Source organism: Dromaius novaehollandiae, chromosome W, assembly GCF_036370855.1.
Source record: "Dromaius novaehollandiae isolate bDroNov1 chromosome W, bDroNov1.hap1, whole genome shotgun sequence".
NCBI classification, from domain to species: Eukaryota; Metazoa; Chordata; class Aves; order Casuariiformes; family Dromaiidae; genus Dromaius; species Dromaius novaehollandiae.
In genome coordinates, this window is record NC_088130.1 from 40669253 (window position 1) to 40685517 (window position 16265).

Genomic DNA, 16265 nt, shown 5'->3' on the forward strand with positions numbered 1-16265 from the left:
ACAGAGGTATTGAACACTGTAGTAATGACTACTACATGATGAAAACTATAACAATGATATTTGCATAAAATAAATAATTAAATATGTACTTTCATGCTCTTCAAAAACTATTACGGTGGATCTCTACCTCTGGACCTAAATCTTCCTGTCAGTTATTCCTCTATCAGTGTCTCTCAAATAAATAACTGCTGCGTATGGGAAAGGAGCACCGGACCTTTGTAAACAGAGGAGGATAACAATAGCAATTTTCAGCTTAAATATTAAAATAATTCTATATATTTGTTTCCTAATTGTCCCATGAAGACTATTCTAACTAGGATCAACTAGTGATGAAGTTATTCTCTGTTTATTAAGTAATAACGGACTGGACATGGCCTGGGCAACCAGCTCTATCTGAGCTTGCTTTGAGCAGAAGGGTTGGACTAGACGAGGTCCAGAGCTCCCTTCCCATCTCAGCCATTCTGTGAGTCTGTGATGCTGTAAGTATGATGGTAAATTTTTTTTCAATTTTGTATTTCTGCGCAAGACAAATAGAGCCATAAAAAAACAAGAGACCTATACTTTCCTCCCAAGAAATAACTTGAAAATGAATATGCATATCCTTTTTCTCCAGGGCATTAATAAACAACTCACCTCAGATGATACTCAGGTTGCTACAGCCGTTTGACAAGATCTGAGAATTCTGGTAAGCAGCAGTTTCTGGTTATTGTACTCCTTCTGACCAACCTCTGGGATTAGCAGACAATTCAAGATCAGATAGCATCAGGTATCTGATGCAATCCCGTTTCCCCAAAAGAATGAATTAAACAGGGTCAAGTATCTTTACCCAGTCCTCATCCCCTTTTTCAGTCAGTACTTAGCCCAAAAGTGCTCCGACTTTTTTTCTCTCTTTCTCTCTAGCTCTCTTTCTTACTGTCTCTCCCATGCTCTCCCTCTCTCTTTCTTAGGCTGCACTCCCAGACTTATTCCAACCATGCCCTTGTTTTTTTGCTTCTTTACTGTTTTTTTTTCCTGTGCTTTTTGGCCTCTCTGTACAGACATGCAAATCTCCACAACACAACACCAGTCAGAAACTACTAGTCTCACATGCCTTACTCATGCAGTGTTTAAAGGTGGTGGCCACTATTACTTCAGAAAAGAAGCAACTGTTTTCTCATAAGGCTTCCCAGCTACGTCATCAACAAATTTCACTGGAGCTCCTGCTTTTTTTGCCAAAGCCATTAATGCAAATATTGAATGAGAGTGGTCCCAAGACTCGTCCTAAGGATTTCCACAAGTTCTCTCTCTTCAGCTCAATGTTTTCCCTGTTAGTACTACTGGTTTTAAAAATATCTAGATATTCATTTTTCTAACACTAGCAGATTAATATTGATAGGCTTTATGAATGAAGTTGATTTTGGAATGTAATTACAATAGAAGGGCAATCACTTAATGGCCACAGAGAGGGATGAAAGTTCACATGCTGTCAAAGATTGTATGGAAAAGAAACAAAGCAGAGGATGACAGAAGATTGCCACAGGTAAATTTAGAAAAAAGACTTGATGAGAACTCAGATATTGCAAAGGGAACTAGAATAAAACAAGAGCAGAAATGTAGTTAGAGGATAAGTTGTCCTAACCTCTGATGAGAGGATTGATGCAATACTGTAGACAAGTGGGAACAGAAGAAGGTTTCCAGAAGATAAGAAGCATCTCCTAGCTGCTCCTCTTTTAGTGGGATAATAAGCTCCTGGCATTTTTTTTTAACTTAGTTTTGCTCAGATGTTCAAACACATTACCTTAGGCCTCAGAGCAGTCTGGACATGCTTTTATTGACTTGCTTTCCTACCATTCTTTCTTCACTGTTTCCACATTTTATTCTTCTCACAAAGCAGATGGCAAGCCATAAAAAAGCTGGTGTACCTTAAACATGTAGCAGCATCTGAATTCCCATGTGTAAAGGCTTTTTTTTTTCTTCAAGTACCTCCGGGCTGCTAGAGCAAAATGCAGAAGCTGTCAAAGCAAGCTAGATTATACTAAACATTTCCAGGGAATCACATTAATACACACAATAATTTATATGTTACAGGTACAAAGCAAGAAAGAATAACATATGTCTCATACACACATAGATACATATGAGTCCACTTTTGAAAATAATAACTAAAGAAAGCAGTAAAAATAGTGATATAGATGGCTAAAACATTGTCTCAAAATCAAAGTAATATTTCCATCCCAAGGGCAATATTTTACACAGCACTTCCTCAAGAAAACCCAGTTTATTACTCTTTTCCTCCCTTTTTGAAAAAAATTCTGTAAATCTTTTTGAACTTAAAGATTTGCTGGATAAACCCAGACATCAAATGACAAACTCTGCTTAAGTAGTTACTTTAAAAGTATAAAACTCTAGAGAAGTCTAAACCTTTAATGAAAGATGGCGTGTTTTTCCTACTGTAAAACAACTACAGATTTTATCTTCCCCTGAAGTACAGTTTAAAGTGAAAAAAATTTTTTTACCTGGGAAGTCATTTGCAGAGTAATATCAAAGAGAAGTGTTAATTAAGAATGGCCTTTGAAATCTGATCTGCATTTCTTAACTTTGGTTAATTTCCAGCCCTGAAAAACTAGTTGTGGGTATGTTTCTCTATTTTGTCTTCCATTATTACTAAAATATTTTGGACAGGGAAAAAGCAGCTGACTGATATCGCATGTCAGGCTATTTCATGTGAGTTTTATAGGCATGCCTGGAAAACACGGTCTTCTGAAAGGTGAGTTAGAAAACCATGCTCACAAAGTAACTCTGCTATCAAAATGCAAGGATGAATAGAGTCAGGCTTAAGTCCAGAACTATTCGATATTTGCAATAATCGTCTGGATGTTAGCATGGAACTTGCTTACTATGTTTGCCCACAATGCCAAACTGAGGCAGAATTAACATTCGAAATTATCTTGACAAACTGGAGAAATCAGCTACAAAAGTGGAGGGCTAGTCTGTAAGGTCAAATACCAGTCACTAAAACTCATAAGGGAACAGTCAGCTACACAAATGTGGAAGGAAAAAACAAGTGAGTATCTACTAATTCTGCACATAAGAATCTGAGGATTAGAGGATTATGGTGGATCACAAAATGAATGCAAACTAGCAGACGTTATACTATTGTGAAAAAGACTTTATACTATTGTGATAAAGCTCATTATATGAGCTTTATGAATAGGAGCACTATCTATAGACTCGCCAAGAAACCCTTCTACTCTGCAAGCTTTGGACAGCCCCAGCAGCAGGAATTCCAGGAGCAACGACAGGTAGCAAAGTTCCCAGTGTTTCTCTGAGACTTTACCTAGCAGTATATATGATGAGGCATTATTACCAAGTTCCCTTCCCAATTATCACACGTCAGCCTGAAACAGATATTGCTAAGCATGGCCAAAGATGGCCTTTAGGTACATTTCGATGCAATGGGACAGATGAATTTGAGGACAAAGTGGATGTCCCTACAGTTGTGGACAAATATGCACCATAATGAAGTACTGCTGATTTTCTGTGGCCTTGGCAATCTCACTCCTGCTCTCACATATAATTTGTGCTCATTTTGTCATTATAATTGGTGGGCCTTTCCTGTTCGAAGTCGACTGGAAAATGGAACCTTATTGGCAGAACAGCAGTAAATTCTCACATAAACTCATCAGAAAGGAGCATTTCACCAACATTCACACAGTTGTGGAGACTGACATGTTACAAGTGGACTTCAAGGAGAGAGGAGGTGTTTCTGTATACATAAACAGTCTCAGCTGACTGAAAACTGGCTAAGTACCATGGCTACCCTTACTAGATGACACACCTGTGCTCACACAGTCCAAGGTATGTCCACCATCACATCATTTTCTGCTCAGTTCTTGGCTTGATTCTATAAACCTCAAAAAAGAGAGAAAAGAATAAACATTCTTTCAGGATTTACTACATATGCCAATTGAGTATAACAAATGCTATTTATATAATAACATTTTATTATTAGAAACCAATGGCTTCCTGAAAGCAGAGTTTTCCAGGATGTTCAGCTCCATTTACCTTCATTTTCTGCTGTGGGCACAATTAAACCAAGCTCTTTTATTTTGGGTTAAGTCATGGAATATTTTCACATTAAAATTGAAACTATATACAAGCTTTTGCTGAAAGCATTGTCAGATCAGCACTGGAAGATTTTAAATCAGGCAGTGTCTATGAATGGTTGTATGAATAGGTCTTTTGTGGTCCTGTCATTTCTCAGGCACAAAGCCTTTGTAGCAAGCAAAATATTTTGGCCATTTACGCTTTTACTGTGTGATTTATAACATTGTCCCAAAGCCCTTTGTGAATTTAAAATGCTGTGACCATGTTTTCAGAAAGGAATGTTTAAATTTAATATTCCCAGATCCTTATTTAGGTTCTTAAAGGAGGCCCCAATCCTGCAAGTACTGACACAGGTGCTTTTAGTTAAGTATAGGTTTAAATGCTGGCAGAATCAGGGCCTAAATAAGCTGACATTTCAAAAATACCAAGTAATTTCCAGAGACTGTTGCAAGCCATAGAGCACAGAAGCAATACTATGTTGCATAGTCCCGCTAACTTCAATGGGATTACTCGCATGTTTAAAACCCTTGTTGGATCACAACCTTTCTGGCATGGAAGAATTGGTTCCTATTGCCTTAAATGAGAATTGACTCAGGCTCTTAAAATTGCATAGCAGAAACTTGACATACGTGCTCAGTTCTACACACTTGATTTTGACCACTGAAGGTAAATATACTTTGGTAACTATTTCTCTGACAAGGCCTTAAATCCGCAATATAAAGAAACGCGCCAGTTTTAGGCAGGAAGGGGTCAGGCATTAACACACTTTGCTAACTAGTCCCTTTACACATAAAGCACCTAAGCAAATAAAATAAAAACAAAATTGATGACTTAGAATGCATTTTATTATTTTATAAATCACCTTAAGAAAAATCAAAGTAGTAATGAAAAACAACCATTTTAAGGGCTATGGGTTTCTACAGAATGTTAAAATAGATTCAGTATTGACTTTATAAGCATTTTACTCCCAGAAGCAAGAATACACCTTATAATGCATAATGCCTCATAGAATCTTCAAGTAACAAGCAAAATGACATTTCTTTGGATGCTTCATTTCGGATGATACCATTTTAAACTCAGTTTTTGAAGACATCTCAATCGAAGCTGAAGATGATTTAGCTAGACTGCATCTAAGCTGAGCTTCTCAAGAAAGGGGTACTATACAAGGAAAGTACAGTGGTAGCTTTAGGTCTTCTTCAAGTCTTAAGTCTGACTTATTCTTTGGTGACATCTGGAAACCAGTTGATCCTGAATATGATCAGCAGCCAAAGATTGTTAGGACGTAAAAATGCTGTGATGATGCTCTCTTTCTCAATATACATGTGATAAAAGATCTACACAGAGGCCAACCAGCTGAACTGATTTCAAGGCTGTCACAAATCAAGCCTCAGCAGGTCAAGGGTCTGCAACTGTGCAGCGAAGAACGCACACACATCAAATACAGCCTTACAGTAAAGATTTCAGCTCAGTGTCTACAACTAAGCCTTCTAAGTTTTATAGCTTGTGTCTACTAGGAGCTCTATTCTCTCAGCTTCTCATCCAGCACATAGTTAGATGTCATCAAAGAGGTCCTCTGGCTCACAAGTGTTTTCCAGGGTTTCGAGAGACATCACATCCGGGGAATGCTTGCCTGATGTCTTCTGTGAGGCAAGATCAGGTCTGGAAATATAAAGCAAAGACACCAATCTGAAACAAATTTAGATACAGATATAAACAAATCGAACATAAACACAGACAAGGTAACCATTTCATAGTGTATTTTGAGCTTTTTGTTAAGGTTACATACAAGAGAAAAGTGCTCTTTGAAAGACCTAATTACTTGATGAGCTGGCAACAGCAAAACAAACAGATGAAATTCAGTTTATAAATGTCAAGGCTCCAGCTATTTTGTTTCAGAACACCGAGAATGACCATTTCACCCACAGTTTCCACAGGGACAGCTAAGGAAAGGAGGACAAACACAGAAAACATACAAAGGACCCGGTCTTTTGCTGCTACACAGGATGATGCTCTGTTAACTGCTCTTTCTCTTTGTCCTGGTGCTAAATGTACATCTGGTGTCCATCAGTTTGGCGTGTAGGCATATGAAGAGTCATACTAAGTTGTTCCAGAGGCCCATGCCCCAAAGGTACAAGCTTCTCTCCAAACAACACAGCAAAAGAAACAAGGGCAAATACAGAAAATCCTTCCATAACACATGATTGCAACTTCTAGACTTACAAATCCCTGGCCTCTACTTGTACATGCTATGTTTACATTTGCTATAACTGTATGCAAATAGAAGCACTTGTCATGCACTGATATACATGCGTCAAGATGCAGGTTCGTCTCAGATAACTGGACACTACAGAGTCCTATCTGAAAACTTCAGGCCAGAATCAGACATCCACTATACTGAATAACATGCTACTCTGCATCATTTAGTCCTATATAGCACTTCTTCGACTGTCCTCATCACCACAGATTGTTTGAACATCTCTCTGCTATATGAGCTCCTGGCATCTGCGAAGTGCTCATGTTTGCTGTTTCTCTTCTCTCTGATGTAGGATTCTGATGAACATGACTGTTTCTCCTTTGGAAGGCAAGGCAAGGAAATGCATCTTGCAATTCAGAAGATCATGACTTTTGCAATAGCTTCCAGCCACTATGGGAATTAATTTTATATTTATAGACTGGATTCCAAAAAAGTCTTTAAATCCTGCACAGACATTTATTTTTGTGAGCTTTAGGAGGAAGCATTATTGATCACAGATATTGGAGTTCTTGAAGACATGATATTCTGGGCCTAGATGACTAGCTGCTTTGAAAATAAGAACCAATCTCTTGATCTTGACTTGGTATTCTGTGGGAAATCAGTATAGGAAGTAGAAAACAGACCTGATGTGCTTGTAGTTGCCTGTATTGTAGGATTTTGGACTGCATGGAATTTCCTAAGGGTTGACGGCTTCATGCCCAAGCTCCACTGCTGTAGTCCAGAAAGAAGGTGAAAAATTCATACATTGTCAAGGCCAAGACAACATCCACCAGGAACAGAAGAACTAGACAGAAGTGATTGAAAGTGTTACTCTCAAATGCTGCCGTATGAGGGTTTAGCGTAATGAGACATTCCAAAAGAATCAATCCTAATTTCCAGACTAACTCAAGCATTTGGTTTCATCTGCTCCATAACTGCGACCACAGTTAGTCAAATCCAAGATTTCTGATCACTGTTTTGAAATTCAGTTTGATACAGATTGACAACCAACTTTTCCAAAATTCCTTTCTAACTTTAAAGCTCTGGGGAAGAGAAGTTGCTTTAAAGACACTGCAATCTCCAAAATGTAGTAAGTTTTCTAAGACCCCAGCCACTATCTGATTCATAGCTTCTTAGACTTCAAGTTTTCTGGCAGAAGCGATGAAATCTTTGGAGGTTCAGCACTTTCACTATAATGCTTTCTGCTGTGGACCTGGGGAATGATTTTCATTTAGAGGTGGCATCCCCCATGCTCCTGGGGAATCAGCAAAAGCCCAGTAAGCTCTGGATCTCAGATGCTGTGACTTCCTAACAGCTCTCCATTATTCAGAAGGGCTTCCTCACCACTCTATCTATCATTCCAGTTCTGTAAACTGCTTTGAATACAATATGCTTGTATTTTCAGATTACGATCACCTCTTCCTCTGGAAATCTAACTAGCTACCACTGGAAATTCTTCAAAATGCTTTCCTTCGTGCCTGAATAAATCATGTCCAAGGACTTTGTCTTTTTGTTTGACATGCAGTGACATTTAGATAGACATCTGCCTCATCAAAAGTCACTTGGGCTAACTGTAAAGCAAACCTGTCAAAATCTGACCTTTAGCCAATAACCTCTGGTCAGCAGAATCAGATCACTCAAAGCTATTCTGATTGATAACAATCAACTTATTCATACACTAGTTTTTTAAAGTACAGTTACCCCAATGCAGTGTGATGTTCAACTTCACTTATTGAAGATACATTATCCTTATACCCTTCTGGGTCAGTCTAAAGCATTACATCTCCACGGAGAACATATCTGAATGATATAGTCTAGAGTAGCACACAGACCATTTTACTTAATTCTAAATGGTCTTGCCAGCCTGTAAATTAGGTTGTGAAGACATCTGTATCACCACAGGCTATTTCAGGTACTGAAAGTCTTTTTTAGAGTAGCTTAGAAATCTTTCACTATCCTGTACCATGCACATTGGCATAATACTAAGACACTTATGTGACCTCAGATTTGTTGACTGAGGCTTCACCTATTTCAGCATTTTCTAATTTTGAAAAGCAAGCCTGACAGTGCTGGCAAAGAGTAATGTCAACAAAAATTTTATCCTCACTGGGTAAACTGTTTTCAACACTATACAGTAGATCAGATCTATAAAATACTTCAGTATGAAGAGCCAAATCACTGGTGAGTTTTAACTTTACACAGCTAGAACTGTTAAGCTTCTGTGTTCTTGTAATGACAGAGTCCTCATTTAATCTCCAAAAGTTGTAATACTGTGTCTCTGAACCACACTTGCAAAGTGGAAGCATTAGACTCTTTACGTGGAGTTTATAAGCAACTTAATTTTGGCTTTAAGTCTGGGTGATTCATATTTGCATAGCAATTATTCACTGCATGCTAACAGCTTGCTTTGTGCTGTGAAATTATTTTAAATCTTGGATTCTCACTGAAGCTGTATTACCATATCCTGCTGTATAACCAAGTTAATTTCTTTAAATTGCAGTGAGTTGTATTGTCCTCTGTTGCCAAAAAGCCTGTAAGTAAGGCATTCTTCTTGAAAGTTTATTCTTCTGTTGGATCACTTTTTGAAGTCTTGCCTTTTGGTAAACTTAAACTCCATTAACACATCTGGAGAACTGCTGACTATAAGAGATCATTTCATATTTCCTGACATTTAGTTCAATCCCTTCATAAATTGAGATGGAAGACTAGATTCACAGCTGGTGCAAATCACTGGAGTACTAATAATGTCAGTGGAGCTCTACTGACTTACACCAGCTGAGATTCTGGCCCAAGATTTGGAAGTGGTTACATTACTTGATATTTCTTTCCACAGCTGAGTACGAGCCATAAGAAACAGAAGATATGCTACACAGGACTTAACTAAACAGTAAAGTAATTCCAAGCCTTGCAGGATAATGGCTTTGCATAGATTGGGAGAAAAAGCAACACCTTTTTGCAGCAGGACAGATGGACCAGTCCCATGTCTTTCAAGTGACGTAACTATTCTGTTCACACAGACCACAGAGAAGATCTGTACAACACAATTCCTGCTGGAGTACATGGCCAATTCCATTCTGCAATGTCTTTGAAGGAGTATGAAGTAGAAAAGAATTCTTATGTACATGACTGCTACAAATGATACAATTAAAAAGAGCTTTTCAGTGGCAAAAGAATCGAACAGTTGTAGTTGTTCTGAAACAAAATCAGGTCAGAGGCTGCACCATTAGCAGAATTGCTCATCTTGAGATATTCCTTGCTGGAAAGATGAAAGGTTCTTGTACTTAGTTATGCTTGTATATGCAGCCCAGCAAGTTGTGGTTACACTTTTACTGAAGTTTTTGTGCTCAAGCAACTGTCACGGGATTTGAAAAGAGAAATAGTCTCATAAATAAATACAGATATAAGAGTTTCCTAACAAGCTTGATTAATTTAGGAGGCAAACTTGTGTCCTTGGACCATTACATTATTTTCCTCATTTTTCTTTGGTAATTAAAAGAATCACTTCAGATCAAAAGCTGACATTTTCCTAAAAGAGGAGATTTCAGCTTTCCCAGAAGATATTTAGCAGTCTTTAGAGAAAAGCTGAAATTTTCAGTGTGAATTTCTTTCCTTAGTCTGGTCTAACATTTCATTTTTGTCATTAATCTGAAAAATAAAGGCTTAATAACATGAGTTGATAGTAACAGAGGATATAATCTGGCATATACTTTCTTCAATATCATAAAAATAGGTGGCAGCAGCAGCTCATAAACAGAAAATGGATAGTCTTTATAGTATTAACATTGAAACAAAGGTATGAGGAAACTCAAAGAGTAACAAACAGTCACTTTATGACTGACAGAACAAAAGCTCAGAGCAACTTCTGTGTTCCAGAGATGATCTATTCAGTCTATCCCAAGGAAAATACTTGGATTCTTTGATTTATCAACAATCTGATGTCATGGCTGTATAAACACTGTCTTCACAGAAAGACCTCAAAAGAAAGGTGCTTATCAGCAGTCATTATTAAGGGAGGATTACAAGAGGAGCTTTGAGTAAAGGCCTAGGTGAAAACTTAATAGACTTTGCGACTATACCTAAAAACCTTGGCCTAGAATAACTGATTCCCCATGGCGTAAGTTCTTGGGAGGCATCATATTGACTGCCTAAGGCTACTGGCCAAAAAGAGAAAAGTTCAAACATGAAAAGAAAAAGAACTGGTTTAAGGGAGGAGGGGAGAAAACCTTTCACATGAATAGATGCATCAAGAATACCATCTGCAGACATTTCTTTTTAAAGATAAATTTTAAAAATATAAATAAAGTTGAAACCATACATGATTTAAAATATGATCAGAGATTCTCCTTTACAGCAAGGCTGATGGCTGTAATACAAGGTGATTCATAAAAGTATTTTCCTTTTATATTTAATTTAAAATAAAAAAACAAAGCTCAAGAGCTGGGTTTAGTTTGGGCAGTATTATGAGCATTCACTTACCAGATATGGTCTATTCTGGCATTTATTCCTGGAAATAACTTGAAAGCTAAGCCATATATTTCAAGTTGATCTTACAAAATGTAAACCCCAGACCAAGAATCATGAAGAACCTGCTTGCTACAATCACCATCATGATCCAAAATTACAGTTGGTAAACTCTTCCCTAAGTTATGTTAGTGAGGAGACTGAATATTTTTCTGTGGATTTCAATGGTCTGAATGGAAACGGTGGCCTCAGGGATCACCAGAGTCTGGGTTGTACTTGTACCTATGCAGATGCACAGGGGCCAGAGAAAAGCACTCAAGAAATGGCTGCAGAAATCATTTCCAGCTTAAGCAAGACTGTCTCTATCCCTCTTAGAGAACCTTCCCTGTGTGGCCTTTTCATACACTCAGTGTATTAAGCAAATAGTCCCAGTAAAGGTCAGCAGACTGATAGTAGTAAGCTTGTTCAACTACGCTGTTAATGAAAAATTTTTTCAATGAAGTAACCACAAATCTAATGTTCAGCCAGGGAATCAGTGATCCTTAATAAGCTTCTACCTCTGGCCAAAAGCCAAACTGCACCTGCATGCTTCACAACCACTGTGGAGCAAGATAAGTCTGGAATTTTCTCAATAAATAAAACCTAAAGCTTAACTTCAAAAAACAGGACAATTGCTAAACACTATCTTAAGCCCTTGCAAGTGCCACTTTTTGTTCTCTAGAGTAATAAACTTTCAAGATAGAGGTTATTTTTGATTTATGCTTATAGAAGGTTCTTTAAGTATCATCCTGGAATCCTTCAGAGGGAGAAAAGTGATCTAAGAATCACTTACACATGACAGAAATAGACACATTCATTGCAGCAAGAACAAACTCGCAAACAAATCTACTAAACTAGGAAGATACCTATATATCTCTTAATGATATATCTTCTAATGACTGGTGCAGATCAGCTCATAACATTATTAATCACCCACTCTAGTTAGTTATATAAAGCATATGATCAAAAAAAACCTCAGAAAACCATGCATAACATCTAAAACAGCTGCGTAGACATGTAAATGAACAATGCTCACAGCAATTTTTTAAGGATTTGAATCCGTGCAGTTGCAAATTTCCCATTAAATTCGGTTGGCATAGGTGCGGGTTCTCACTCATTTAAAAAGAACATCCCAGTTTAGTGATGTAAATATAATTCTGGATCTTTTTCTATCTGATCAAACACACTTGCAGATGTTTACTAACAAGGATCTACTTAAAAATGTAGTAATAGATATCACTTAAACGGAAAAGTCTACACCATGTTTGTTTTAGACAAGTGGCACACATTTCTGTGGCTCATTTCCACTTAAACGCCTTCTTACTTAAATAAACGAGACCACATTCACTTTGAGAAGCACACTAACACCACTGCCTTCAGAGGGAAAAAATACAAATCAATCTCTTAATCTTAACTACAAGAATATACAGTAAAGGAAAATGTCGTTTTTTTAGGAATTTTGTCAAGACCTTTCAAGAATTCAGTGAATTGCAAATTCATCAACGAATGTTAAATGTCATTTCTCATAACTAGTCATTGAGCACTTATGAATCACATATTCATTTATATAACTCCAGCACTGGCTAAACTGTGTTGCAGCCTTTCTCCAGGTTGTAAAACCCGTGGAGCTGTTTCTTTCCCTAACCCTTCCTTCTCCTCACATGACGGTCATAATCAATATCCAAAGACCTAAGGGGCCAAATACAGATCCTTGAACCAACTTCTTGTGTAGGAAATGCAGGTCCATGTGCTCCTCAGGTTGTTGTCCCCAGATCACAGGATGGATAGAGACTGTGACTGCCAGCAGTCGATGCAAAGTTGCGGAAGGTGCATGGAAGGGGAAGGGTTATTTAGCACCCAGCCTTGCCACAGAGCCTGCCTTTTGTGCACACTACTCCATCTCATTTCAGTAAAGACCTGGAAGTCTGTCCTACCAGTCAAAGCACAGGTTGTCTTTTTGTTCTATTTTTAATAATACGATATTCCTGTTTTCCACTGGCATGACAACCCAAACCTGCAGATGGCAGCTACAATTGCAAAACCACATTGAATCCAATCACAAAAATAAAGCATTTACGTGCAGGAAATCCAGTGATTCTGAAACCTAAATTGCACTGCAGATCTTCCACGTCTTTTCCACTCTCTTTTTTCCACTCTTTAGGCTCTAAAGTGTCTGTTTAAATCCTATTGACTTCAATAGGAGCTAAACACACACTTAAATTTAAGCACGTGCTTGCAAACTCTCCCGAACTAAGGCCTCAGCTTGCGACTCTCTGGGGTGATTCTCTACACTGACTGCCACAGAATGAAAACCACAACTTCATAAATTAATAAAATTAAATAAGGTCATTTTCAAAGAAAAATGGATTAGCCCAGTGTTCATACGATGAAAAGTCCCCCCTCAATACTGCAGTAAGGTACTCTGATAATCTTTACAAAATAACCAGGTATATCTAAAAAGATCCTGCTGTCAGAAGGATGTAGGAAATCCATGGGCAGTAATCCTAAAAATGATCTTTAAAAAAACCCCATAACCAAATTAAACAAAGCTTTTCTCCCTGCTGAACAGTTTGTACACATTTACCTGGGCATGGACAGAAACCTGTCATAGCCAGGTTCCACAGATTTGCTCAGGAGGTTTGAATTATTCACTTTAATCAGCTTATTGCAGAAAGCCACTTTGGATCAGTACAATATATGAATATGATTTAAGTACATATTTTCTAACAACAAAATGCATGTAGAAAGACACATCAGCAGGGAGCTCTTAGTTAATCTGGAAGCAGTGAATTGAATAAATTGGGAGCAGGTACAACTTCAGGCAGAGCAGACAACACATAACAGGCTTCCCCCATCCCCCAAATGTTTGTATTGAATCTAAAATTATTTTAATAGTCTTAATTGTGTTTCACCTTTTGCTGTCTCTTAGCTCCCACTCAATCTCTCCTGTGTTCCTCCTGTCCTCTCTCCAGTTCCAGATCTGAACTCATTCATACTTATCTGAAATAAGATCAAACCTTTGATATTTAAGATCAAATCACTACCTACGACACCTGTGAGAGCTGAAACATGTATGAATGGCAGAACCAAAAAAAAGGGGGGGGGGGGCCCAACAGCACATCCAGCCTTTTGGAAATATGAGGAAACAAGTAAAAATAGATACAGTTGGCTGAGACAAAACAGAGCTGGACATTGCAACAGCCACTGTTATTTTCTGACTAAAACAGCAGATTGTTTCCTCACCTGTTTCATCACATCCTAGTCATCCTCAAGATGTCTCCTAACCCAGGGCAAAGTCGTCAGCTTTGTTCACTTAGCACCAAGCTTATTCCTTACTTTGGAGGTGCATAAAGCAAACAAAAGTGGGCCAAAGAATCTGGCCTTTACTATTGAACTTGTTAACTCTCCAGTAATGCTTCTTTTTAACTTGGACACGTGGTTAAGATGCTTTAACAACCTTCCCTGTAGAAAACACATGTATCACAGAATGTCTGCCTGGTGGAATTAAGAAGCCACTTTTAAAATACATCCTCTATTTATTACAGAAAGCAGAAATGATCTGCAGCTCAGGATGCAATTGCAGTAAGACAGAGAGAATAAACATGCTCTCTTGTCACTTCAAAATGATTCATTTTTTCTCCTCCGAAGCCCCAGCTCTAGACCCATTCTTGCTCCTTGCATCTGCCTAGGCAGCAGTATCTGCACTAAGTACTTTACCAGGAACATTTAACAATAGACTAAATAGCCAAGTCATTACTCGTTGCTGCAAGAGAGTTTAGACTATAAGATTTTTAAAAAAGGTTGTACCACCTCCAAAAACAACAAAACCCCAACTAACCAAGACAACTGGACTGGCCCTGTGTGCTTCTTTCAAAAAAATCTTATGTAAACCAGGGTTTCTTTTTCCTAACAAGCCTCTCTACTTCTTTTTCATAAATGGTCAAATTCACAGAAAAATTCTTTAGCCCTTATATTTCAGAGATTTCCTTTTCTGGTGTAACAGTTTTCATGCACATTGTGCCAGAATCTAGGAACAGTCTCAGCTCACGTAGTCCCGGCATTCATGCAGGGACTTTCCCCAGGGTTACAGTAATGAAGGTTAAAGGTTTAACTAGTATTAAATCAAGACAACCACACTGACTGTGACCGAGCTGGGCTAGCTGAAAATCTGCCCCAAAGGCCAAATGGAGAGGAGTGCAGAATGGGCACCATTCAAAATCTGTCTCCACAGTAGCAGGCCACCCATCAAAGTTTTGCAAAAGGAACTAAGATGACCAATGGACATGAGTTACAAGATGTGAATTTACAAGCATGGCAAGCTAAAAGACAGCAACCAACCCTGCATGGAATTGGAAATTTCCAATTACTGCTATTGCATGAATATAGGCCCAATTTTAGAGAGCCTATATTCCACAAGTCCCTCTGCCAAATGTTTCTGCTCAGACTCTGGGCCTTCAGAGACAGGAAGCTAAGAACAGGGACTCAGAGTGATTTTAGGCCACAGACCTAATGGACTAACACAACCCTGAGACCGCATATTGTGGGTGTCAGACAGTCAAGCTCCCGCCCTGCCGCTGTTCCCGCCACCCTTACTTGGAGAGATCACCTTACGCTTCATAGTCCAGGCCTGCTCAGCACTGTCTTACTTGACACTATACATGGACACTGGCAAAGCTTTTTTTTTTATTTTTATTTTTGCTCGAAGCATAACAAAACATTCTGCAGTTTTGGTCACTGTGACCTGCATTGGACTGAAATCAGTGGTGTTCTGAAAAGAAGAAACAGGCACATATTGCACTGTATAAGAATTGCAACAGCCAATCTAAAACAGGTAACGAGAAAGATAATTTATCAGAGAAGTAGAACATAATAACAGCTGTCCTGGGTCAATCCAAATTAGCCCCAAATCCTGTCTCCAACAGTGGCCAAAAGCAGATGCTCTTTGAAGAGTACAAGAAAGAGCAAGCTCATATAATACTTTTTTTAAGTGCCTTTTCTGTCTCCAACCATTTGCAGCTCAAAAGCTTCCTAAACCAGAGTTAATTTCTATGTGTTCAGTGACATTCAGTAGATTTATCTTTCACAAACTGGTCCCGTCTCCCCTTGAGCCCCTATAAGTTTCTAATATTCCCAACATCTTGAAGGAGTTCCACAGGTAATATATAGGAAAAGGAATAACATAGACTAGAATACAGAATAGAATAAATAGGAGGAAAAGCAACATGACAAAATTGATCTGATACCAACACACAATAATTTTCTTTGCAAAACCCTTTCAGTTATACAGCTTGAGCCAGAGTTTATTTTCAGTTATGATACATTACTGTAAATCTGAAGTAGCTCCACCAAAGTTTCCTTGTACTAGTCTGGTGTTCAAACAAACATTCAAACTACTAACTTAAAAAACCCTAATCTTTAGAGAGCCTTGAAAACTGTGCTGGTGCTG

General features: G+C 38.2%; 1 protein-coding gene across 2 annotated transcripts in view; it reads right to left on the bottom strand.

Annotated features, from left to right (window-relative positions):
• Positions 1–4913: 4913 nt before the first annotated feature.
• LOC135324407 (DNA repair protein XRCC4-like) overlaps positions 4914–16265 on the bottom strand; it is a 191396-nt gene continuing 180044 nt past the window's right edge. Inside the window, exon 8 of one of the 2 annotated variants that reach the window (XM_064500614.1) lies at positions 4914–5772. In XM_064500614.1, coding sequence (XP_064356684.1) covers positions 5637–5772 — 136 coding nt within the window. In that variant the 3' untranslated portion in view covers positions 4914–5636. The remainder of the gene's footprint in view (positions 5773–16265) is intronic. The other variant, XM_064500615.1, reaches the window with a different exon arrangement.